The sequence below is a fragment of the Chrysemys picta genome, chromosome 18 (genome assembly GCF_011386835.1).
Source record: "Chrysemys picta bellii isolate R12L10 chromosome 18, ASM1138683v2, whole genome shotgun sequence".
Classification (NCBI taxonomy): domain Eukaryota; kingdom Metazoa; phylum Chordata; order Testudines; family Emydidae; genus Chrysemys; species Chrysemys picta.
The window spans coordinates 8,445,805-8,471,433 of record NC_088808.1 but is presented as its reverse complement, the minus strand read 5'-3'; the positions used below and the strand labels follow the sequence as shown (position 1 = coordinate 8,471,433).

Below are 25,629 nucleotides of genomic sequence, written 5' to 3'. Positions count from 1 at the left end.
GGATTCCTGGGTTCTGCTCCCTCTCCAGTCTTGAATAAGTGACAGTACCTATGGGGAAAATGAAGCAGGGAACTCCACACTGAAGCAGAGAGGTTAACAATGCTGCCTGCCCTCCTGGGGCTGCTGAGAGGGTTAATCAGTTTTTATTAAAAGTGCTAAATATTATTAGAACACAGGCAGCAATAATAAAACTTGGTGCTGCTATACCACTTTGCATGCAGAGATCTTAAATGTTTTTCGATTAGCAGTAAGCTATCCCTCTGTTACAGATGGGGAAACTGAGGCACAGAGCAGTTTCCATCGCTAGGTGTTCCAGTTTAGGAAAGGTTCAGGATTCGAATGCCAGCCATGGACTAGCGCTGATGCAGGACAGTGGTGAGGTGCAACGGCAGATCTAGGGGATGGTTGGGGTTCAGAACTGGACCATCGGGGGCCGCTGTTGGACCGGAGCGAGGCATACCTCACACCCGCACGCCTACCCTGTGCCTTGCTCTGGGCACTTTGAACAGCTCCTCACTCCCACGGAGTCAGAAGGGAAACAATGCAGAAGAAACAAAAGCAAAGTCCCTGTGAGCTGCTGGTGCTGGGGCGATTGTGGGTTTCTCCACCTGCCAAATACACCTGTACTTTTGTAGCCAGTTCCCGACCCCCTCCTCTCACCCGTTTACAACAAACAGGGTTGAGCTGGGTCCAGACTGCAGCTTCCCTCACCCATATCAGTGCAGCCACACCTGCCCTGCTGCCTAATCATGTACGTAGCAGTGCACGCTGCGAAAACCTGAGCAATTATCCCATAGTGCCTTAGTGGGGGAGAGAGTGCCTGGGGGACCATTGGGCAATGCATTCTGGGATGTTGTGACAGCCTGAAATGTCACCTCTGGGCAGAAAAAAACCCACAAGCAGCTGACTCAGGTTAACCAATCCCCTCAGAGCCTGCTGGGAGTGGGCAGGGCCTAGGCCTATATAAGCCAGACCCAGCTCATCCCTGGGGTGAGAAGAAGTGCCATGGGAAAACAGCTGCAGGAGCAGGGATCTCCCTGAGAGGAAGGTACTGTCATTGGGGAGCATGAGACACCAACTGGGCCTGGAAACTCTGACCGTGTCTGAAAGGTAAGAGAACTTCCGGGGAAATGTGGCTAGAGACTTTGGGTGTAGATGATGATAAACTAGATACCGACAGACCCTTTAATACGTGTTACTCTGTTCTCTCTGGCTCCCTTTTTCTCTACTCCCTCCCCTTATTTTTCCCCTGGGGTGATCAGGTTATCCTGGCTGGCTAGGCAATAGCTTGGTGGCAGGTGTCTTCTCCCATGGAGAGCTGGGAGGAAGTGGTTTAACCTGTTCACCAGGCACAGCTGGTGAGCCTGTCGACACAGCAGACTGAAGAGTTCCAGGAGCTCAGTCTTGTCCCAGGCTAGGCCTGCGGAAAGGGGGCTGCATTGCTGGCTGAGGATTGAGCACACTGTGTGTGGAACAAGCCAGGTTTGGCGCAGGAATGGCTTACAGGGTATCGTAGGAAGATAAGTTGTGCTTAAGGCTCAGTGTGGGGACTCAGCAGACCTGCGTTCAGTCCCTGGCCCTGCCATATGCTATCTGCGTGATGTTGGGCAAGTCATTTATCCACCCTGTGCCTCAGTTCCCCTCTCTACAAGGGGGCTGATGCTGGCGGGTGGGGAGGATAGAATCCATCACGGCATGGGAGGCTCAGACACTAAGGTGATGTGAGCGGAGAGGTCTCATGAGACGGGGCCTAACTGAGTTCTCCTGTTTGAAACTGAGCGAAGCCCAGAGGGGCAAGGCTGGCATGAGGCTCAAAGGTGCACCTCCTCCCAGAAAGGGCATGGGACCCCTCTCCATAGGGCTCTACCTACCTGACTGCAGTGGTACTGAAGGAGGCCGAGGAGCGGGTGGAGATATAGGGATAGTGCTTGGTGTCCAGTTTGTCCTCAATAGTGTCCTGGGAAGAGAAGAGCCTGATGTCAGTACGTAGTGGGCAAGCCAATGGGAGACCGTCTGGATCAGAGCTCCAATTCCTCTTATCGGGCAGCTTCCTGGACCCAGCTGTGAAGGTCACTGCAAGGGGTGGACCCTTCCCACTGGATCCTTGGCAGAATTCCTCAAGAACTGTCCCACTGAGGAAAGCCCAACTATCCCTGAGCTATAGAAGAGTCTGGGTAACTCAATCCTGCCCCAGCCAAGGTGGGGAGGGACTAGATACCCACTTGAGGCCCCATCCAGCCCTGCATGTCTGATTCTGTCGTTTCCCTGCTCCTTCCTGGGTTAGCCAGCCAACCCAATGAGCGAGTCACTCTCCTTGCAGCCGTCGCTACTGAATGCCTAGGGCAAGCCCGAAACCTAAGCCATGTGCCACACTAATCCGTTCTGCAGTCAAATCCCTAGGACCGTCACTTCAACGGCGGCTGAAAAACTGACGAGTCACCCTGCAAGTTCCTGGCGCCTCTGTCCCGCCTGACTGAGCAATGGGGGAAGAACAGGAGCCAGCCAGCTGTTTGGCTCCTGAATGGGAGCCTTGTCTCTACTGGTTCACAGCCATCTCCTGTCACCCACCGGGTCTTTAAGCCTGACAGGGCAATTATTATGCACAGCTCCCCAGCATGACCTGCTAGGAACCCCGCTGTGCCATGTACCCTGAATGAGTCATTGTCATCTGCTCAGATGACTTGCTCTTTATATACATCCCCTCCCCCTCCTTCCCCCCAAATACTGGTGCAGGGCCGAGCCAAGGGTCACAGAGCTGAGTAGTGCCTCATTATTGCCTTCAGCAAGGACCACTGATGTAAAACTTGGGAGGGGGTTGCGGGGGGGGGGGGGGGGGGCATGGCTGATGTGGGAGCTAGATGGAGGAGTCACTCAGGGATAAAACCAAAGTTAGGAACATAGGCATCTGCCCTGTCTCCGCTCTGCCAGGTTTGGGTTGATTCACAGCACTTACCAAGGGTTTGTTAGGTCGATTATTTGGCATTCAAAGATAATGGTGGGTTGATTTTTCTCATCTCCGTAGATCTGTATGCACAAGATTCCTCTGTGCACCTCTTCTCTTCTCTGCCTGACATACCTCATTATAAAACATTAGCTACCCTTCCCTGCCCCTCAATGTGGGAATAAAAACACCCCCACTCTTAGCCTCCAACCAAGTTTCCTCCTGTGCAGCATCAATAATATCCCAAATGTTGATATATTGGATCACAGTAGCGGTCTATCCAATTCACTAACAGACTGTGAACTCCTTGGGGCAGGAACCAACTTTCTGTTCTGTTTGTACAGCGCCTAGCACCAGGGGGCCCTGATCCATGACTGGGGCTCATAGGTGCGACGGTAATACAAATAAATCTGCATACTGTAATGAGGTTTAAGGAATTTGTGTCGCTCTGAAGTCTCGAATATCTGAGTTGGTGTGAAGTTATGGACACAGCTACAAGCATAGCTGAGAGCTCTTTCTGTTCAGAATATCTCCACATTCAATCATCGCTAGGTTTCAGTCTGTTGCTGTCCAATTTTTAAGTTCTCAGTCATTTTAATTTTACAAATCACACCTGTGTGGTGTCCAGCTACAATATAGGGCATAGACACACGCCTTAGTCCTAGACTATTGTGATATCAGAGGTAACTCAGCCAGTCTCCACCCTTACTATACAGCTCATTTGCATGCAACAATTTCATTGGTTGTATGAGGGAGACTGCATAGTTGGTAGATTACTTGGCCTACCTGCCAACCACGCAAATCTCCCAGTACAACCTTCCCCAGCCACACAACAATATGACCAGCATACACAACCCCAAACACATGTAGCCCCTCACATGCCACTCACACATCAGCACAAACAATAACCCCAAACTGGAAGTCTCAAGTGTCTGTCAGTGTCAAGTGATGGAAACCGCTACAAGCAGAGCTGAGAGCACTTTTTGTGTAGAACAGCACCAGGCTGAACCATCCCTGGGATCTGCAGTCTGATCCCATCCAGTTTAAGTTCTCAACCATTTGGGGAGGATTTACACACACGTGCTGTTGCATGAGGCTTGGGTTACTAGTAAATATCAGATCCCGTTTCCGATCGTGGCTAGCACCAGAGAGAAGTGTAAAACTCTGGCATGGGAAGTTATGGCATAATCTGAGTGGGGTGGGGGAAATTTCTTCTGAACCCTAAGTACTAGTGTTTAATCCTCTTCAACCAGCCTAAAGATCCCATGGACACGCAGGGGAGGCATTGGTCTAAGATCTGGCTCTTTGTCCAGGATCCATTTGCCCTAATAGAAATGGGGCTGAGCTGCAAAGTTTGACGCCCGGATTTTGCTCTGGGCTCCAGCTCCCTCCTTTAGACTTTGTAAATAGTTTAAAACCTTGTCGTGTTTGATGCAGGATCTGTCAGAGGGGACACACCCATCTCGCCAAAGACACGGCACGGCTGTGTTCCTCTCCAGGGCTGTCTTTTGCCACTAGTTTGAGTAGCAGCTGTGTTCGTCTGTATCCGCAAAAAGAACAGGAGTACTTGTGGCACCTTAGAGACTAACACATTTATTAGAGCATAAGCTTTCGTGGGCTACAGCCCACTTCTTCAGATGCATAGAATGGAACATATATTGAGGAGAGAGAGATATATATACACACACAGTCTCCTCAATATATGTTCACTTCTTTGCATCCGAAGAAGTGGGCTGTAGCCCACAAAAGCTTATGCTCTAATAAATATGTTAGTCTCTAAGGTGCCACAAGGACTCCTGTTCTTTTTTTCCACTAGGTGGCAGCGCAGGCAAAGGTCCTTCCTAAACTGCATTACAGAGAAATGAACCCCTCTCCCACACTGAACAGCCTGGCCTCAGTTCACCTGCCAAGGTTGCACCATTGAGATCGGAGAGTCGGTGTATTATTACAGCAATTGCCCTTGGAAGGTGAGATCGGAAAACGTCTTTGTTCAAACCCAGTGCTGCTCTCTGCACCAGGCAGGATCAGAAACTCTGATCTGTTCCTTGGGGGAACTGAGTAAATGTGTTTCCTTCCCCCTCCCCACTTCACCCTGCTCCACCATGGCACCACCCTTGCCATGTGAAACCAGAGCCCAGGGACGCAGGGTGACCAGCTCACAGAGGCCAGAGCTTGGGGGCAGGATTTCAGACATGGGGTGCACCCAGAGCTCCACCTCGCTCTGTATGTCTCCATAAATGCAATTTTAAATGGAACAGAAGGGCCTCTCGCTAGATCGGCGTGTCGCGTGCTGTCCTGCTCGCTGAACTGAGGGATGCAGCCCACACAGTGCAGGTTGTGAAGGACCATGTGGTCCTGGAAGCAGGTGAATTTCTTTATCCATTTGTTTTGATGTAGTGTTCAGGAGCAGGCATGGACCCGACCCTATTGGGCTCTACAAACACAGAACAAAAACAGTCCCTGCCCCAAAGCACTCCACTAGCAACACTCCTCCCTTCCCCCCACCTCACTGTCCCTACGCTCCTCAATGATTTACCTCCATGATGTCCTTCACAACCGGGGTCCATCGTGAGAGCTGGTAGGTCTGCTCGCTGATCCGCTCCTTCCGCTCCGGCTTGCTCCTGCGACGCAAGGTAGACTGGACACAAATGACACATGCAGAGAGTCCTTTAAAAGGAAGGCTCGGCTCTGGAGCCTAGAGGAGCCTCCAGTTTCCCCACTAGACGTACTCCTGGTGCCAGTCCCTTCCTCCAGCAATTTGCTGAGGCAGTCTGCACTCCTCTGCCTGGGCCATGCTTGCTCTGGGCCAGTCTCATCACCATCTGCAAGGGAGGTCCAGTCATGCTGGTTCCACAGCCAATGACCCAGAGATGAGAGCATTAGCTGGTCCCAGACTCGCTAATTCTCCCTTGTTACGTAAGTGCATTCACTCCCTCCTCCCCGGCTTCTGTAGAGATCCGTCCGCACCAGCCATTTTGGATTTAATTACAATCCCAAAGCTAATAAGAATTCCGCTGTCACTTTAGTGGCCTCCTGCTGGTATCTACCAATAATGGCTAACCCTAATCCAGGCTGGTCAGCGGGAGGGTGATAATAGACCCCACAGCTTGTGACCAGTTGGGAACCAGAGCCAGTCACGGTCTGGCATTGCTTATCGCTGGAGGTCTCTTGGCCAGTCAAGCGATGCCTGGGCGGGGCTGATGCCCAGTGTAGCACAAAGGGACTTGGAAGTTCTGGTTCAGCAGGGGGCGATTGGGTGCTTACGTCTGTGATGATGGGCATGCCGAGGTGGGCCATGTTGGTGATGATCTCGCTGTCCTCCGGTGGGATTTGAGCGTGCTGGATCAGTTTGTTCAGGTTTTCCTCGGTGATCCCTAGGAATGCAAACGGGGAACAGCTTCCCAAACGGAAACCCTTCTCCTGGCCTGGGGTCCGAGGTCACCACCCATCAATCATCAGCAGGAAGCCTCAATCATGAGGCTCCTCCCTCAACACATGAAAGCTGCTGTTGCTCCAATCCCATCTTCCCTCCCACTTTCACTCCATCACTTCCCTCCCTCCGAGCCGCTCGCGGCCCTAAAGGCCTGCAGTTCTGTGCATTGGTTCTGCATCTCCTACAACAGGGGTTCTCAACCTTTTTCTTTCTGAGGCCTCTCCAACGTGCTATAAAAACTCCACGGCTCACCTGTGCCACCACCACTGCTTTTCTGCATATAAAAGCCGGGGCCGGCATTAGCGGGTAGCAAGTAGGGCAATTGGCTGGGGCCCCAGGCCACAGAGGCTCCCGTGAAGCTACATTGCTCAGGCTTCAGCCCCAGGTGGCAGGGATCAGGGCCCTCGGCTTTCTCCCCAGGCCCCGGTGAGTGCTTGCCCTGCTCGGCAGCCCCCCTGAAACCTGCTTGCGGCCTGCTAGGGGGTCCCGGACCCCTGGTTGAGAACCTCTGTCCTACAGCATAGCGCCAACTCAGGAAGCTAGGTGGTCTGGGGGGATTCCCAGCTGTGCCACTGAATTGCGAGGTGACTGTGTGTGAATCACTTCGCCTCGCCATGCCTCCGTTTCCTCCATCTGTAAAAGGAGGAGGCAGGGGATGGCAACAGCCTCGTGGGAAGGCTGCATTGTGCGGGAACAGTTACCCCATGCCGGGAGGCCAGAAGGTGACGTGCTAGTCAGTGTCAGAGCATTATTCGAAGAGTGAGCACTATTCAGGTGAGCAGTCTGAGACACTAATAATCTGTGCAGTTGATGTCCTAGGCACAGGCTAACGATGTCTGTGGGTTGCGGGTGTAAATCAGTGTGCCCAGTGCATGATTTACCCATGCCGTAGAAGAGCAGGCAAGGAGCTCCAATTCCTTGTCTGAGCCCTTCACAGCCACCTGCAGTGGCCTGTTCTCCTGGGCTCCACGTCTGAAGAGCTCTGGCCCCACCACTTTCCTTCTGTTCTTTCCCCCCCGCCCCCTGCTTGCAGCTTATCGCCTTCCTCCCTCCCCTGGTCTTTCTCCATTTGCCTGTGCCCAGAGGAGCCCCCCCCCCCCCGCCCATCCCCTACCCCCTCAGCAGTTTCTCCCCCCTACCGTTCTTCAGGAAGATGTAGAGCAGGATGATACGGATCTTGTCGTAGGTGCTGACGTTCGCATCCAGCAGGATTGGGACAATGGCCCTCATGGGGTCCTTGATCTTCTCCCCTTCGGCATCAGTGCCCATAGCCAGGTCCTGCAGAGAACGTACACACTCATTATCTCTTACCCCTGGAGTCCTTCCCAGGGCCAGGCTGCAAGCCACCATGCGGAGCCTCTGGGTTAGCGTCCGAGGGGCATGTGGAAGCTGGGCTCTGACTCCCTTAGGCCGACTTAAACCCAGTTACCAGTGTGCAAGGAGCAGAGCAGGGCTCTGAGCGCCTCCCTGCCTAGATTAAAGGGAGAAGCTAAAGCGTGATTTTGCCTTTTCCCTTGTGAAGGGCCCTGAAACTGAAACCGATCTAGACGATGCAGGTGGATCACTGGGGCTGGAGGAAGCGAGCAGGAGGCTAAGCAGGTGGTGGGCGAAAGCTAAATCTCCACCCCAACCAAGTGAGGCTGTCGCTCTTCCAAGGAGCGGGCGGTGCAGACGTCAGCCCCAGGCTTACCTGACAGAAGGGTTTGGACCGTGGCAGTCCGGTAACACACCTGGGCTGGTGACGGATGAAAGCCCCCTACCCTTCTGGGTAGGTCATGGAGACAGGAACACTCTGCCCAGAACAGGCCCCTTCTCTACAGCACCAGGGTCTAGGCCTGAGGGTTTCTCCAATAGAGGGGAGAGTCTCCAGTGACCCTGCCCCTTTACTGGGTGTGGGGAGGCGAGAGACTAGTTTAAAGCTAGACAGAGGGCCCATTTGCACCTGCCTCTAGAGAGAGTCTCTCCTTCCCACCTGGCACAGCCTGCAACTGAGCATCAAGCACGCCGAGACCAGGCAGCACGGCACTAAAACCAAGCCGAGGCTCCCCAAGAACAGCCCTGGGGAGATTCTCCCCTGGGGTCTGCAGGATCTTTGGGCTCCAAGGCTGCGTTTGAGTTGGCAGTGACTGCACGGGGCGGGGCGCTCATGGTGCCAGAGGGAGTGTGAAGAAAGGAGGACAGAGGAGACCAGGACCTGTTCAACGCGGCAGAGCTTATCCACGGTGCCTTGGTAGTGTTTCATGCAGTCCTCAGCCAGGTGCAGGTGAGTCGAGTACTAAGGAGACACAAGAGGTACAGACCCGGGCCTAGCAGTGGCAGCAGCAGTAGGTTTCCCAGAGCTTAAAACTGGCTCAGCGGACCAAAGCCCCGGCTGTTGAGAAACTGCACTGATCGATACCTGTGGCGGAGCTGGCCCTGTATTTGGGTATGTGTGAATAGACTTCAAGAGCATACCCCTGCCCTGCCACGCCCGCTCCCCAGCCTCCCTCTCCGCTCTCTCAAGCACGGGGCACGGTGTAGAAAATGGGCTCTGCGAAAACTATCCATTTCCAGCTGTGACACTAGAGATGTCCTTGTTGATGTACGCCGTGCTGTGCTGTGTTGAACCGCATCATGGCTGGAAAAACAAGTCTGGGATCTCCAGCTGCTCTGTTATTTTGCTAAAGCAAACATGGTGGTTCCTTTTCCTCCTCCTTCCCAGCCCCCGCCTCACCTTTTTCCAGGAGAATGAACGACACCGGACAGGTTGTAGACTAAGACGTAGATGGGAGATCTGGGTTTTGGAACCAGCTCCCCCGCTGACCTGCTGGGTGGCCCTGGGCATGTCACTTTTCTTCTTGGCCAGTTTTCAGTTTCCTCTATTTAGATTTTTAAGCTCTTTTGGGGCCAGGACTGTCTCCTACTCTATATCTGTACAGATCCTCGCACAATGGGCCCTTGAGCTCAGTGGAGACCTCTAACTCTATTGTAATAATAATGTAGAAATTTAGCAAGGTGGTTTCCAGCCACTGCCTTCTGCATGAGGACAATTCCCTGCCCAGCCTCCTATGTAGACCCTCTCTCCCCTGCCCCTCAACCAACCAGTGGGTCCTTATCAGAATTCTCTCTAGGGACCACCAGCAAGGGCTACTCTGATCACTGCTGGCCCACAGACTTCCCGGCGAGAACTGTTGCCTTAGCCTAAGGAAGCAGGCCGGCGTTAGACATTTGACATGGAAGGGTGCTCATGCCCAGATTTCTTTCTGCTAGCAGCCGCACGTTTTCCTCATTCATTTTACCTTGCTGAGTTCTTTCTGGTACTGCGGCATCTTCTTCAGCATCTGGGACAGGTCCCTCATAGTGGTCTGCAAGGAAAGGAGAGGGCATGACTTCCCCTGTTGTGCCTTTGCCATCGTAGGGAGGAAGGCCAGGAAAGAAGGCACCCATGGGAGCATCACACCTCCTGCCTTGTAACTCTCTCAGCAGTTGTTCAAATGCAGGGCTCTTGGGCGGGCAGGGGGGCGGTTGACAGGATGGCCCCAAGTCTCCTCCTGGGCTGGCTAACCTTATGAGCGGTAATAAGAGCTGTAGCTACCAATACTAGAGAAAGGGGATTCAGGAGGTGGGGGAACATTTCTCCCCCCCACACACACACCCCCAAATCCAAATGCAATCTTGCACAGTTGGCTGGGGACAGGGTTTTTTCTCCTTTCCCACCAGTTCTCATCAAGGCCAAGAGCTCAGCAGGGACTGGATATTAATATGGAGTGCGAGATCCTCCGAAGGATATTAAAAGAACACGTGATACAAACCTTCATGCTTCAGAGCCAAACTCTAACTAGTGGGGGTCAGGAGGAAACCTTCCCAGAACTGCCTACTGCCGGGCTTCTTGCACCTTCCTCTGAAGCAGCTGGTGCTGGCCACCATCAGAGAGAAGATCCTGGACTAGTTGGGTCTCGGGTCTGATCCAGTCTGGCATTCCTATGTCCCTAAGAGTCTGGTACTGTCCCCTGGCTGATGCAGGATATTGGGAGTGATGGAGCACTGATTGCATCCTGTAGGGCAAATCCTGTATGGCTAGAATGTGATGTTGATGGCCTCAGAGGAGAAACAGCTGCTCCCTTTCTCTCCTCCCCCCCACACACCTGGCGCTCAGGGAGTTTATCAGCATTTTGAGTCTCTCTAAATAACATGGATGGACGGCTGCCCTCTCCCTCGTTTCTAAAAGGGCCCAGGAATTTGAGGGCCTTGTGGGATTGAGCTTCAAGCTTCCATGGAGAACCTAGCCTCCCCTTTGGCCCCTGCTCATTCCCTGTGACTGTCTCTAGCAGACCGCTCCAGTGCACAAGGGGGTCGGTTAGCGGGAGCCGGTTCCCACACGAGCCATGGCATCACCTTCTCGCCTGTGTTCATCCTCTTGCTGGAAGAAAATTCCTTTAGAGAGCGGGTGACCTCCCTGGAAAGAAGGGGGCACAATGATCAGCCATCTGCTCTGTCCCCATGCACACTGTCCCCTGCAGTTTCACCCACATCCTCTCTCTAGCCTTCCACAGCCTCCCTGTGCGTTACTGGGGCTTGCCGGGGGAGGGCAGGGTTGAAAGCAAGGGCTTAGGAATCCACGCCCTGTCCTAGGATGGGTCCATCTGCAGCAGTAAGTGAGACCCCGATTCAGCTTAACTTTAAGCATGTGCTCACGTCCATCCCCAGCCAGCAAAGCCTACAGGGCCCTCAGCACATGGCAGGCAGGCCGCAGACTGCACCAGACAAAGCTTCCAGGAGGCAGAGATGCACCATACGAGTACAGAGCCTTCCTCCCCCTCTCATGTCACTTGCTGAGCTGGAGGGCGGCGGAGAGGTGGGAAGGGGTCTGCAGGTTTGGGGTTTGCCGATAGGATGGGGGAAGGGAGAGGGCTGCAAAGTTCTGGGGGCTCTGGGCACAGTGTATAGTGTTACTCTACCCATGACTGCAACAACACACATGCAGCAGCCAAAGGTTAATCCTGTGCTGTGCTTCCTGCTCCGCTCCACAGGCCCTGCGCTCCCTGTATGCGGGGGATGGCCAGTGATCACAGGAAGGGGTCCGCACGCAGACAGCGAAACAGCAGGGTTGAGTTGCACTGGCTGGGGAACGAGAGGGAAGTTTGGCCATAAGTCTCAGAGCTGCTATGGTCTGTGGGGCAGTAGGTGCAGCACTGGTGTGTGCCCTCCCTAGCACTGCAGCCCAAATCCTCCCGACACAGGACACCAGGCAAACAAGACTGGTGGCTTTGCTCTTTGTCTCTGCTAGGGGCCGTCCACGTGGGTGGACAGACCCGCGAGCCCTGCTCAAGCTAGTGCACTAAAAACAGCAGTGTAGCCCGGTTAGGTTGGGACCAGACTACAGAGGGGACTGAAGGGCACTGGCTGAGCTGTGGGAGTCTAGGACCAGACTACAGAGTCAGGTCAGGACTGAGGGGTGTTGGCAGAGCTGTACTGAAACGCACGCCCAGCGCCTGCCTTTGCTCCTCATCTTGCCAGTGGAAATAACTCCACCCTTGTTTAAGTACATGCCTGACCCTGCGCGGAGGAAGGGTGACTGACTGTCCCACCCACAGGCACGTGGAACAGGGTCAAGCACTCACTGGGACACCTCGGCAATGTGCTTGTGGCGCAAGGTGATCCAGAGGTCGTCGTCTTCATCCAGGAGAACCTCCTTCACCCGGGCCTCTCCGATGCCGCTTGTTTCATACCTGGAGAAAAGAGCAGGGAGCGTCACATGGCAAGAAAACTGACAGTGGGGGGGGAAACACACATCACCTCCTGCTTTTGATGGAGATAACCTCATCCCCTCTAGCACCTTCCCTCCCCCAGACCAGACAGAGGAGAGACAAGCCAGTGCATCTTTCACACAAGATGGACTCCCAGGGCCCAGTGGTGACTCTTCAGTGCCTTGGTACCAGCGCATGCCACAGAACATAGGCGCCGACTCCATGGGTGCTCTGGGGCTGGCGCACCCACAGGGAAAAATTAGCACCCACCAGCAGCCCTTCTGGTTGAGAAGCCCTTAATCAGCTCCTGCCACTCCAGCCCCAATCAAGGGGGATGGATTGGGGCTGGGTGGATAGCACTGTGCCTGCCTGGTTACTGGCTGCACCTGCCAATCTTCCTAGCCCAGAGCTATAAAGGCTGGGAGGAAGCCAGGGAAAAATGGGGAGAGGGGAAGAGAGAGGTCAGGCACAGAAGGAAATGGGAGCTGCCTAGTCTGTTGCTGGCCAGGCCTGTGGTAGGCAAAGTAGCTGTAAATCCTGTATATAGTTGGGAACTGGCAATGGGAAACCTTCTGAGAATAAAGAGCACGGGTGTTGCACCAGACTGAAGTGTCCCTGACTCGGGGTGCAGTGTGAACCCCGTTACAAGGATCCATCAGGCTGGGACCTGCCAGAGCTGTAGGGATGAAGGTGTATTGTGTATTGCATCTCCTGGGCTGTTTCCACTGGACTCACTTGTAGACATCATTTTCGATGGGCAGCAGGTCGTAACTCATAGCCTGGAAAGTCAGTTCATGCAGCACAGGAGATGAGGGGTCAAAGCCCCGGTCCAGAATGAGGAGCTGGGAGCGAGCTTTGTCCGGACCCTGCCAAAACAAAGAGCAAATCATTGTCACTGTGGATTCTCCATCGATTCGAATCACTACGGTGGAAATCAGAGGTCACTTGCTGAAATGTGCTCCGGCTCAGCCATACGTTATTGGACGGATGCAGGAACCGCTGGGGGAAGCTCTACTCCAGAACACAGAGCTCGGCCTAGATGATCGGAATGGTCCTTCTCCAGCCTGATTTTTTTTGTTTTTATGCACAAGCTTAAAGCAACGCTAGATACGTTCCACTTCGGAAGCAAATACGGAACTCCCTGTTCATTGGGGGTGTTTGCACCTGTTCTGAGCCAAATGTCCTGGGGTAGAGCAGGAGATGGTGCAAGGGCCCTGCTCACAGCATGTGCCAGGACACTGTTCCCTGCTGATGCTAAGGGAACCCCGGGAACCAGAGAGCTCTCTGTGCTGCTACTGTGGGAGCGCCACCCGCAGAGGGCTCTAGGCGGAGCCTCTATGCACATGCACAGCAGTAGGTGATCCGAGTTCGTGTCTAGGCTGAACGTATTGACCAAGGGCTCAGTTTTGATGTGCACTAAAAGGGGGACTGGCTTTTCCCGTCAGCCAAGCCATACAACCCGCCAGAAGAACTTGAGAGGCTAGTGGTTAAGGCCCTGGCCAAGGGGTTCTATTTTTTGGCTCAGCGGCTAACTTGTTGTGTGACTCTGGGCTGGGCCCTTCAACTCGGTGTCTGCTTCCCCTCCCAGGCTTTGACTATCCTCTCTATTTAGACTGTAAGCGCTTCAGGGCAGGGACTATGTGCCTACCTTGTCTAGCACACTGGGCCCCTGATCTTGGTTTTGGGCTTTTAGATGCTGCCCTAATGTAAATAGTTGTGAATCATCTAAGATTACAGTGGTCTTCCTTCTGCGTGTACCGGAAACCTCTCCTCTTACTGGGACGTGGGAGGCTCTTGCACACAGACAGGTTCAAAGGTAAACCAAGAGTCAGAGCATCAGCAGTTTCATGAACTCCTGCTGCTCTAAGTGCTACGGCCAGTATCCAGCACCCTGCAGCCCGAACTCACCTCACCCATGGTCGGATCGTCAGCCTTGTAGGCGTCCAGTTTGTCCTGGATTAGCTGGGCCAGCATGGCATTGTCTTTGTAATCTCTAGCATGGAGGAAGGGAAAGAAAGGTGTAAAGTCATTTCATTCCTCATGCGCCTTCCAGCCTATGAGGAGTGTTGATTATATGAGGGAGCTTGGCAAAAAAAAAACCCCAGACATGTAGATATCTTAAATCAGACCATTTCAGCAGCTTCTAATGTCCAAGAATTGCAGCGCTCAGGGCCCACGTGGGAGAAGTAAGACAGGAGAATGGCTGTGTGGACCATAGTTCTCATGCTCCTCACGGAGCCAGCCTCCATGTAAAACCTTGGGAGGGCACACGGAGAAGCTGTGGGCTGGATGGGGCTCTGACCAGGCCTGTCAAGCATACGTGGCTTTAGCAGACTTTTTCCACTCTCCCCACCTCTCCTTGGAGAGCACTTGCTGTCTTCCCGGCACCTTCCCCGCCCCACTTCTGGACCATAGTCTCAGCTGTTGGGGGCGATGCACTCTCCTTCCTCTGTGTCTGAGGCGGCGGAAGTGGGGTTGTGCTTGGGTGGGGATAGTATACCAGGAAGGAAGGATTTTGAGCAGGGAACAGATGGGAACTGCCATGAAGGAAATGGAAGTGAAGAAGGACTCGGCCAGGAGGAGAAAGGGACAATAGCCTGCAACTCTGGTACTTCTTTGATCTACTCCAGAGAAGCAGCCAATGACAGGAAGTAATTCCAGCCCTGTCCAATTGGGGAGGTGTAAGGTGGGGATCTCAATGAATAGATACTTTGAGGAGAAGCCTCCAGTTCAGACCACCCCACGGGCACAGCCTTACCCTCGGTATCGGACAGCTGGGTACTCCTTCAGGGTGGCACACAGGGTGGCAATCTGTTCTGCCAGGCGTTCCAGCATTGGGTTCTTCAACTGGGTCTTGTGGGGACTGTAGAAGCTTTGGAAAGAGTCGGCAGAATCCAAGGAGTAAACCTGGAGGGGATGGGAATGGCAGAGGTTGAGCTTAAATGTGAATGCAACACCAGGAGCACCCAAGGAACGGCTAGAGAAGACAGGGCTACCGCGTGTCCCACGTCTAGTGATAATGGTACCAAGCTCTTACAGAGCACTTTTCCTCAGTAGATCTCAAAGGAGGCCAGCGTCATTATCCCCATCTTGCAGATGGGGAAACTGAGTCACCGGATGATGAAGAGATTTGCCCAAGCAGGCCAGAGGCAGAGCCGGGGACAGAACCCAGGTCGCCTGAGTCGCCGCTGACTGCTCTACCCACAAGGCAATACAGCTTCCCATCTACAGCAATGCTCCTTTTAATTCTTGTCTGACTCCAGGCATCGTACAGCACTTTGCAACACCCAACCCTTACTGGTTCCCGTCTGCAGGGAAACCCAACAGCCAGAGCACTCTCAGCACAGCCTGGGGCACAAGCACCAGGTTTCCTGCGATGGGGGGGCTAGTGGGAGGGATGCTGTAGCTCACCTCTACTCACCCTGAAAAGCATGGGGGGTTGTCAGCTTTCCCCAGAGCCAGGCCCAAGGCAGCTTGTTTGAGTTGCACGGTCCAAACCTGTTCCCCACACCTCATCCCTCCCCAGCGGCCCCCCTCAGTTGAGTCGAATGCCTGAGTGACTCGTTGGCCTGTTACGCTCACGTGACGAAGTCCCCTTCAAAAGTCTTTGGTGACTGGGCTACAATTGGGGCTTGGTGCAAACACAAGCAGGCTGGAGACAGGTACTGGCCGAGGCACCGCACCACACGTACGGGCTTGGGGGAGGTGTGGGGCAGGCCCGGGACACTGATGTGTGCTCCCTGCTGGATGATTCATGGAATGACGCTGGTTTATTGCTGGGAGGGGTCTCCCCGTCTCCAAGGCACAATGAAGGGGTGCAGGGAAGGGGACCTTACCTGGGCCTACCACTATAAAGATTTGTTAGGAGGCTGATGCCAGCTAATTCTCCTAGTCTGACATGGCACCGCCCCTGCCAGCCATCTCCACGCGTGTTACGAGTCTCCCTCTGTGCCCAGTCCACTGAGGGTAGGTTACCGTGCCACCCCAGGAGATTTAGCAGCTCATGCTTTTGGTTCTCGAGGGCCCCAGTTCAGTGTATCGGCCAAGCCAGTGGCCATCACAGAAGCATCTCCAGGGCTGCATCAAAAGCAAAGTCGTCGCCTAATGCCAACGTACCCGACGATGGTGCTGGATACCAACAGCCAGCAGTGGGCTGATGGGCAATCAAAACAGCCACTGCGGGGTCCAGCCGGCAAAGAGGGATGGAGCAGAGGGTGAGGACAGCCCCAGAGGAAGGGATCATAGATCATTGCCACTCTCAGCCAAGCCTCCTGTTTAACTAGACGCAGCTGGCTGGAAATTCCCATGAATTCCCTGACAGCGGTCACACTACCCCTGTGCCAGCTCAGAGCCATAGCAAGGCGGCTGCCTGGGTCCCCTGCAATATGTTGCCCATGCCAGAGAAGGGCCTACCCACGGCAACAATAAAGCACCACGGCATGGGGGCCCAGGCACACAGGGCTCGGACAGCCAAAGCCGAGAAAGAATGGTCAGGTCTGGGTCCAGGTTTCAAACCTCCCAAAGGGTGTTTGGATCCAGGGGTTGGCCTGAGCCTGTTATAAAGAGAGGGGCTGTTTGCAAAAGGTGGATCTGGGTTTGCATGTGGTTTTCACACACCCCCAGAGCTTAGGGATGTTTGGCCCTGGAGTTACGGCTCAGGCCCCTCTCTAAAGACATTTGAAATCCTAATGACAGAACCTCAGCAAATCTCACTGCAGCAGCTCACCTACAACCAGTATTATTAGCTATAGTACAGCGCTGCCCAGAGACCCTCACTGAGATCAGGGCCCCAGTGTGCTAGGCGCTGTACAGACTCGGAGTGAGGAATTTTCCCTCTGCGTATGCCCCTTTTATGCTGCTGCAAGGGTAATGGGACCATAAAAGCCCTGGTTCGAGCTGCGGGAGAATCCTCCTACTGCAGAAACTGAGTCAGACAGCCACAAGGCCCCCTCCAAAAGCTCTGGCCGAGGGGGGCAGGGTGGGATGCTAGAGGGGATGGGTGATTCTGTGCTTAGCTACATTTCAGCTCAGAAGCGAGAGAACACAGAGATGGCTTAATGCCACGTCAGCTCACTTCCCCGGACTGCCAGTTACCCGCTGGGCCTCCCAGGGGCATCGCACGCAATCATACCCAGGAAGAGACACATCCCGGCCTCCCAAGGCAGAGGGAACAGGTGCAGAGACTCGCCCAAGGTCACTCAGCAGGTCACTGGGCGGACGGAATCCGGTCTCTAGTCTCCTGATTCCCAACCCAGCGCCCCGGCCCCAAGACCGTGCTGCCTCTCTCCTTAGCATCAACCTCTCCGTGTAAACACCCACCCCCAAGCTGGCAGCGGGAGCAGGCAGAGCAGGAGACGCGAAGCACAAGTCCATCCTTTCCCTGCAGCAGGAGAAGCTGGCTTGGAGGGGAGGGGAAACCAAATGATTTCTGCACCCAGGGGGCCAGTACCGCTAAGGCTGTCCCTGCCAACAACCCCACGATAAGCAGATGCCAATCCTAGTGTCAGCTGCTGGCACAGGTTAATTCTCCGGGGGCACACTTGGTTTGGCCAGCTAGGCAAATCTCTGCAACCCTTGGGATTTAAAGAGTTAATGGCTCTGACGGTTGACTGCCATCTGGTCCTAGTCACGTGGGCCACCCCCAACAGCGCAAGGGCCTGCTCCCCAACAGATGGCACAAAGTTTCACCCCTCCTGTGCCCTGGACTCATTGGCCCATCCCTGGTGGTACCCAAGGAGACAGCCAATGACAGGCGATAGCATGGGGTGGGGGTGGAGCACAGGGTTAAGACACAACCGAGGATCAGACCTGAGAAATAATCGAAGGAGACGGGGCTGAGAGAGCAGGGCAGGAGGTAAAGAACCAGCCCTGGGAAAAGGGGGATAGTAATTTAATGTCTCATTTTAGGCTGTTCCAAAAACTCTCCTCCTCCAGGGAACCCAAGGCTGAGCTACAGAGCAAACCCCATGGAGCCACAGCCCCCAGCTAGCGAACCTAGAACATTTTCCTTTCCAACCCCCCCGTGCCAGTCGGGGTCTCCTAGGGAAGGCGTCCTAGGCTGATCGCTGCTCTTTTGCCCTGTCCTGGACTCACCTGGGACTCGTAGGGAAGGAAGGCTATGTTGATTTCCGTCAGGGTCTTGATGACTTTGGCCGCACGAGATTTCACCAGTTCGTTAAACAGGGCATCGGGGCAGGCTGGGAAGAGAAGGAGAACCGGAACATTCAGCAGCAGTTTTAAATCCCAAAGGCCAAAATCAAGGTCAAAACCAAGCACACAGGTATCCAACCCATCCTGAGACAGGCCCCGATAAATCCAGAGAGGGGTGGATGGCCTCACTCCAGTGCCCATTAAACACTCTTAAGGCTGGTGCTTATTGTCCCGAGGACCAGCAATACAACTGTCTCCTTGGGGACCCCTAGACCAGTGAGGAAACACGCTCACACACTCAGCGGGCACCGCAGCGTTAATAAGGACTTCTCTAGCACTTTCCACCCCAGGATCGCAAAACGCTTCATGCACATTGTTCGTGAATTTGGCCTCCCTGCAAAGTGCAAAGAGACCATGGCAAAGAGAAGGGCGTGCACGCCAGATCAATCGCATTAGCCCTGTATTGCAGATAAGGTGTAGTAATCTGAGAGGTGTCGTGATTTGCCCATCATTGCACAGGAAGAGCTGGGGAGGGCTCCATGTCTAGCTGGCAGCTGGTATCAAGCAGAGTGCCCCAGGGGTCAGTCCTGGGGCCGGTTTTGTTCAATAGCTTCATTAATGATCTGGAGGATGGCGTGGACTCAGCAAGTTTGCAGATGACACTAAACTGGGAGGAGAGGTAGATACGCTGGAGGGGAGGGATAGCATACAGAGGGACCTAGACAAAGTAGAGGATTGGGCAAAAAGAAATCTGATGAGGTTCAACAAGGACAAGTGCAGAGTCTTGCACTTAGGACGGAAGAATCCCATGCACTGCTACAGTCTAGGGACCGAGTGGCTAGGCAGCAGTTCTGCAGAAAAGGACCTAGGGGTTACAGTGGATGAGAAGCTGGATATGAGTCAACAGTGTGCCCTTGTTGCCAAGAAGGCTAACGGCATTTTGGGCTGTATAAGTAGGGGCATTGCCAGCAGATCAAGGGACGTGATCATTCCCGTCTATTTGGCATTGGTGAGGCCTCATCTGGAATACTGTGTCCAGTTTTGGGCCCCACACTACAAGAAGGATGTGGAAAAATTGGAGAGTCCAGCGGAGGGCAACAAAAATGATTTGGGGTCTGGAGCACATGACTTATGAGGAGAGGTTGAGGGAACTGGGCTTGTTTAATCTGCAGAAGAGAAGAATGAGGTGGGATTTGATAGCTGCTTTCAACTACCTGAAGCGGGGTTCCAAAGAGGATGGATCTAGACTGTTCTCAGTGGTGGCAGATGACAGAACAAGGAGTAATGGTCTCAAGTTGAAGTGGGGGAGGTTTAGATTGGATATTAGGAAAAACTTTTTTACGAGGAGGGTGGTGAAGCACTGGAATGGGTTACCTAGGGAGGTGGTGGAATCTCCATCCTTCGAGGTTTTTAAGGTCAGGCTTGACAAAGCCCTGACTGGGATGATTTAGTTGGGGATTGGTCCTGCTTTGAGCAGGGGGTTGGACTAGATGACCTTGTGAGGTCTCTTCCAACCCTGAGATTCTATGATTCTATGACTGCAGATCCCCTGCCGCTTAGACCTGTACTTACGCTGCTAGGCTATTGTTCTGCCAGTAGAGCCTGGAAGCCCCAGTTGAGATCAGGGCCCTATTGTGCTAGGCGCTGTACAAACACAAAGTGAGAGACAGCCCCTGCTTCAAAGAACTTGCCATCAAAACAGACAAAAGACTGGTGGGGCAACAAATCTCTGCCAGCGAGGGGCTGCACCTTTCCTTGGGGCCCTGTCAATGATCAAGCTGGCCCTCAGGAACAGAACTTCTCAGAACTGAGCTAAAATCACAGAGCCTTCAGTCCTGCCTTGATAGACTCCAGGGAAGGGCAAGAGGGTGAGAGGAGAGATGGGAAAGCAGTTACTTGAAGAGGAGAGAGGAAGTGAAATGTCCTTCTCTGGATCCTTGAAATTACCTGTTGGGAGGAGGAATTCCCATCATTTAGGGAATCAATGCTCTCTCGTAGGTTAATACCAGCAGCAAGTAAAGGAAGTGATCCAAACCCCACTGAAGCAATGGGAATCTTTCCATTGACTTCAGTGGGCTTTGAATCAGGCCTGAAGTGTTGATGCCTTTGGGAGGTTGTTCTGTCCTCTCTAGCCAGGGGAGCAGGTGGCTGACTATACTGTGGATGGACAGAGGAAGTCTTTGCAACTTTTCCCACCCATTCCAAAGTCACTCACCAGACCAACGGAGCACCCTGGTTTGAGACCGTTTTATTTAATGCTGTTTGCTCTGTTTGAAATTTCCCAGCTACGAAATGATTCACTGGGTATAAACCCACATGGCCTCCAAAATCTCCTTTGTAAACCTATCTCCTGTCCCCTGCACTAGCTCCAACCTGGGTTCTCTTTGCCTCTGGGGACAACTTCAGCAGCAATCCACTCACCCATGCCCCCGCCAGCTTCTCTTCTGAAACAGTGCAAAGAAATGACCCCCCGGGGTGACACATTCTAATCTCCGTGACAGAGTGTAATGTCAGAGTGACGGTACTGACGTCAGGGGGGCTGCTCCAGATCTACACCAGTATAACAGAGCAGAATATGACCCACAGTGTCCCGTGCAAAAATGCAGCACTGCCCTTAAGCATGTGGGCCACGAGGCACCATTCTGGTACACCAGTTTTACGCAAATGTGACTCCAGGGAAGTCAAGGGAGTCCCACCAATGTAACTGTGGGGTAACAGGCAGAGAATCAGGATTGTGGGACTTAAATTAATCACTGGTGTAACTCCACTGACTTCAGTAGAGTTACATATCTGGAGTGCATTTAGCCCTGAACAGCTAGAAGAGGGCTCTTGGAAGAAATATCCCCTTCCAGAAATCCCTGCCCTGAGAGGGGATGATCAGGAGCAAGGGGATGAATGCGGGCGAAGGCTGAACATAGGAAAGATTTCCTAACAATAAGGCCTATTTAGAGTGTGCAATAGTTTCCCGCAGGAACTGGTGACAGCTCCATTGCATGAGTCATTTAGCTCAGACTAGACACAGCCTTTGCACATATATGAGAGAGAAAAACCTTGCACAGGATGGGGGATGAATTGGACTCATGTACAGGGCTTTCCCCAGCTTTGATTTCTAGGATTTCTTCAAGGCATTTTACAGATCTCAGGCAAAGGTTGCTGCAAATCTCCATGCAAGTGTTGCTTGTTTCCTGCCATGGCCTTGCAGCTCCTTTGCATTATGGAAGTCACAGTGTGTCAGGAGCCCAGACTACAAGCCATCAGAGACGCAGGGAGAGGGATGGAGGCAGCGTACTTACAGTCAGTGAAGAAGACATGGGCAGCCCTGTACTTGGCAGTAGGGGGATCCTTGAAGTCATTGATGAGTGAATGGACAGACTACAGGAGAAAAAGAAAAAAAAAAAGCCAACGTGAGGCTGGACACCACAAATCAGGATTAGCATCATTAGACACTTAACCCAGCTGGTGCATTGGCTGGTCTCAATAATCACAATGTGTGCCCTGCTAGGGAATCATCCACTGGCTCTGACCCATTAGCTTAGGAGACAGATATTTACACGGTCTCAATTGTAAATTTCAGTCCAATGCGGTCAGGAGCTGAAGTGCCAAGAAACTTTTGGGGCAGTGTTAAGATCAAGGATCTAGGTTGAGATTAATTCATTCTGACGGCAGTTGTATGGCTAAATCCCCTGGCTGGCTTTGAAAATCTCCACCCCAGACCTTGCCATTTTACAGACACAAGGGGAGGGGAGGACAGGTTCTCACTAGTAGGCATCTGAGAGAAGCTCACGCTGCTTCACACCCTGGCTGGGAACTGCTGTGATAAATTTCACAGCGCTGAAGTCCCGCAGCACTGCTGTTAGAAAACGAACGGTGCAAGGTTTCCAGCTGAGCACTGCTAGAAATTTAACTGGCCTGGGCTGCACATTTTCATATTTTCAATTTGGGAGAAAAACTGGGGGTGGGGTGGGGAGGGGAATTCCAAAAATGTTGAAATGTCTCATTTTGACATTTTCAGAATGAAACATTTTGGTTTTTCATTATGTAACAACTTTTTGTTTTGAGGGTTTTTTTTTTTTTTGTATTGTACTACGTGTTTTTGTTGAAATGAAATGTTTCAATCTATCCAAAACTGCTTTTTTCTCAGAATTTTCTTTCGCGGAGCATTGGGATATTTTGGGGCTTTGTTCCAAATTGGAATGGAAAAAAACCAAGAAAATCTTGAAATCTTTTGTGAAACTGAATTTCCTTCCTCTGCACAGCTCTAATGATCATTGCTGATGGCTGTAAGTGCCTTGCCATCCATTCTTATCCTGGCACTGACAATTACCCCATTAGGCACAGATGCTACAACCAAACATGAGTAGCTTTCACCAGACCCTGGTACAAGACCCTCCCATGCTGGAGATTCACCTTATCAGATGGGGTGATGAGGTACACGGCCTCCAAGGTGGGGAGCGGCTCTCGGCGCTTGTTGATGTCTTCCACAACTGCACAAGAAACACAACCAAGACACAGGGGATTGGTCCAGCAGGTGACAGGAGATAGGCTCCCTATTTTCATTGTATATAGCTATATATTGGGTATAGATCTGTACCGCTGTGACCTGGATTCTCTTATCTAATCATTGCTTTTTGGTCACGCCTAACCAACACGGCAAGTCCCAATGACAGAAGAGCTGTGATTCCACCAACCTCCCAACACCCAAATAAAAAGGTTCCCAGCCATTAGCTTGCTCCTACAGTGCCCCCAAGGAGAGGATCAAAGGGACAGTATCCTCCAGCGGCCACGGTGCTTATTGCTCCATTCTGCAAGACAGCCATTCCCCTTAAAGCACAACTCTATTGTACCGGAACTGCTCAGAGCATCACAGCTGGGATACTGTAGGCTTTGGGACCTGTCCTGGAGAACCCCTTTTTCCCCCAAGGGTTGATTTTTTAGTGATAGCTCTTTCCATCCTTTAAAACGTATTTATTACTATTCCCCTTGAACCATAACACTTGTGAAAGATGCTCTGGAAAGTGGAGTCCTCCGTTCATGCACAAGACTGTGCCAGAGGCAGATGTACCAGCTCCCCTCAAGGAACCTCATCCTTATCCAGGGAAGGTCAACTGGTTGTGTTGATTGGCCTGCATGTTGTTTGTATATGTGGTGCTGGGCTTGAGCTGTTCCAGATGGTTCTTCTCGAAGTTGTGGCCAACCACTCTTATGGTGTGGCACCATGCAAGTCGAGTTACTTGCAGCTCGAGTAAGAAATGTTCCTCTTGTGCACATTTTGTTCAGAGTATCTTTGAAGTGTTCCATCTGCCCGCCACGCAACACAGACTGTAGCCAGAACTTAATTCAGAATATAGAATTTGTTTTGAGAGATGGGTCCCAGACATACAGGTTACATGACCAGTCCATCTCAGTAGGGTGCAAATCAGATGAGCCTTGATACTGCCCAAACCAGACTTACATGCTGGACACCTGGTCCTGCCTCTTGATGTCATAGGTGTCACAAATGGAAACTGTCAAGCTATTTAATGTGCTGTAGATAACAGGTCCGTGTTTCACACGAGAATATGTTTAAAGTGGACGAGCAGTTGTGCATCAATTCACACACTCTCTCAATCAGCAAGACCATTTCCGGTGGCACGGTAAAGTTCTATATCTGGCTACCAGTCCCCCGAGCCACATGGTCCCTTGCAAAACAACCTCTTCCATAGACCCTCCTGCATTGCTGAGCTGTAGAAGTTCCTTTTCCCACGTGAGCTACCCCAATCCTTCCAACCCTCTGCGATTAAATGACCCTCAGCACTGGCAGAAGCCCAGGGGAAATCAGGATCTGGAACTGTGGACTATTTAGTGATGAAATCCAATTTTTTTGTATTAAAAATAAAATCACGAGGCAGGAAGTAGTACTAGCCCAAACCTCTGAAGAACCACTCAAGCTTCAGGGCCTGGTGCCATTTGAACAAAGGTTGGACCACAACCTGCTGTTCTTGGGGGCAGATCCTCGGCTGTTCTAGGTTGTCATAGCTCCATTGACCTCAATAGAACGGTGGGGCAATTTACAGCTGAGGATTTATAAGGACCAATATATATTGCAGCTGGCAACTGCTCTCTGGTTCCGATTCTCCTCCCCCTCATGCTGGTGTAAGTCTGGAGTTGCATGCTGATGGAGCCACTGTGGTACAAGAGGAGAATCAGGCCCTGTAAGTAAAGGTAGGACAAGTAGCAATGGGCTTAATCTGCAGCAAGAGAGATTGAGGTTCGATATTAGGAAAACCTTTCAAACGATCATGGTAGTTATGCTCAGGAACAGGCTTCCAAGGGAGGTTGTAGAATCCCCATCATTGGAGGTTTTTAAGAACAGGCTGGACAAACACCTGGCAGGGATGGTCTAGATTTACTAGATCCTGCCTCAGCACAGGAGGCCGGACTAGATGACTTCTCAAGGTCCCTTCCAGCCCTACATTTCTATGACTCTGTCAAGATCAAAACAAGCCATGGTCAGACGTCACAGCAGAAAGAATCTCCTTGAAAAGACTTTTGCAGCCCACAAAACAAACTAACCCCCCAATCTGGAGCTTCCCCCCCACATCCCCCAGGAAGTCTGGTGGATCGATCAGTAGATCTTGAATGTCATAACGTCCTTGGTCCTTTCTTGGGCAAAATTTCCATTCGCCTCAATGGGCCCAGTAAGGACTATTGGATTTGGCCTTTCATTATTATCAATTATTTCCATTGCCCTCCTGCCTAGAAGCCTCTGCTGGAGGTCAGAGCCTCTTTGTGCTAGGCGCTGTACATGCACAGGATGAAGGGGCAGTCTCTGCACCCACTAGCTTCCAATCTGTGCTGTTCAGAACGTACTGACCCTTCTCTGGTCGCTGTTCTGGGGGCATTCCCATAACAGGATCTTTGTTTGTCTGGGAGTCCCACTTGCTCCTACAGCTTCTTGCCATCACCTGCACTCTGAAGTTCTGGTTCTGCTTTCACTTGCCCTGGTGTAAACCCAGACTGAAGTCAGTGGAGTTACCCCTGGTGTAAACTTGCTGGGAGAGGAAAATCAGGTCCCAGATCCAATGTTTGTCGCGTTGCAAATGCCATAAATCCCAGCATCCTTTGGTCAAACGCCAGTCACTTGAATGGCTCCATATCTGTGTATTACATTTTTCTTCTGCTGGCTTTTTTAATTCCGCCGAGAGCTATTTATGGGGCTGAAATACAATGAAGTCAGGGCTCAGTGTGGCATTTCAGGGCTCAGTGTGGCATTTCCAGCAACCAGGGACTGAAATACCACCAAGAGACAGCTCCTCATGCTATCCCAGCCAGGCGAGTCATTCAGGGAAGTGTGTGAAAAATCTCACCACAAACACTGAGACGTGGACATACAACTGAGT

At 52.4% G+C, this 25,629-nt stretch overlaps 1 protein-coding gene across 2 annotated transcripts in view; it reads right to left on the bottom strand.

Annotated features, from left to right (window-relative positions):
- STXBP1 (syntaxin binding protein 1) overlaps positions 1 to 25,629 on the bottom strand; it is a 68,280-nt gene that overhangs the window by 11,801 nt on the left and 30,850 nt on the right. For both annotated transcript variants that reach the window (XM_008174345.4, XM_008174346.4), the window contains exons 4-17: positions 22,658 to 22,734; positions 21,544 to 21,622; positions 18,194 to 18,297; positions 14,859 to 15,007; positions 14,009 to 14,093; positions 12,836 to 12,966; positions 11,975 to 12,082; positions 10,749 to 10,809; positions 9,653 to 9,718; positions 8,569 to 8,649; positions 7,514 to 7,652; positions 6,206 to 6,315; positions 5,478 to 5,579; positions 1,872 to 1,957 (exon numbers count right to left, since the gene is read on the bottom strand). In XM_008174345.4, the coding sequence (XP_008172567.1) occupies positions 1,872 to 1,957; positions 5,478 to 5,579; positions 6,206 to 6,315; positions 7,514 to 7,652; positions 8,569 to 8,649; positions 9,653 to 9,718; positions 10,749 to 10,809; positions 11,975 to 12,082; positions 12,836 to 12,966; positions 14,009 to 14,093; positions 14,859 to 15,007; positions 18,194 to 18,297; positions 21,544 to 21,622; positions 22,658 to 22,734 (1,378 nt within the window). The remainder of the gene's footprint in view (positions 1 to 1,871; positions 1,958 to 5,477; positions 5,580 to 6,205; positions 6,316 to 7,513; positions 7,653 to 8,568; positions 8,650 to 9,652; positions 9,719 to 10,748; positions 10,810 to 11,974; positions 12,083 to 12,835; positions 12,967 to 14,008; positions 14,094 to 14,858; positions 15,008 to 18,193; positions 18,298 to 21,543; positions 21,623 to 22,657; positions 22,735 to 25,629) is intronic.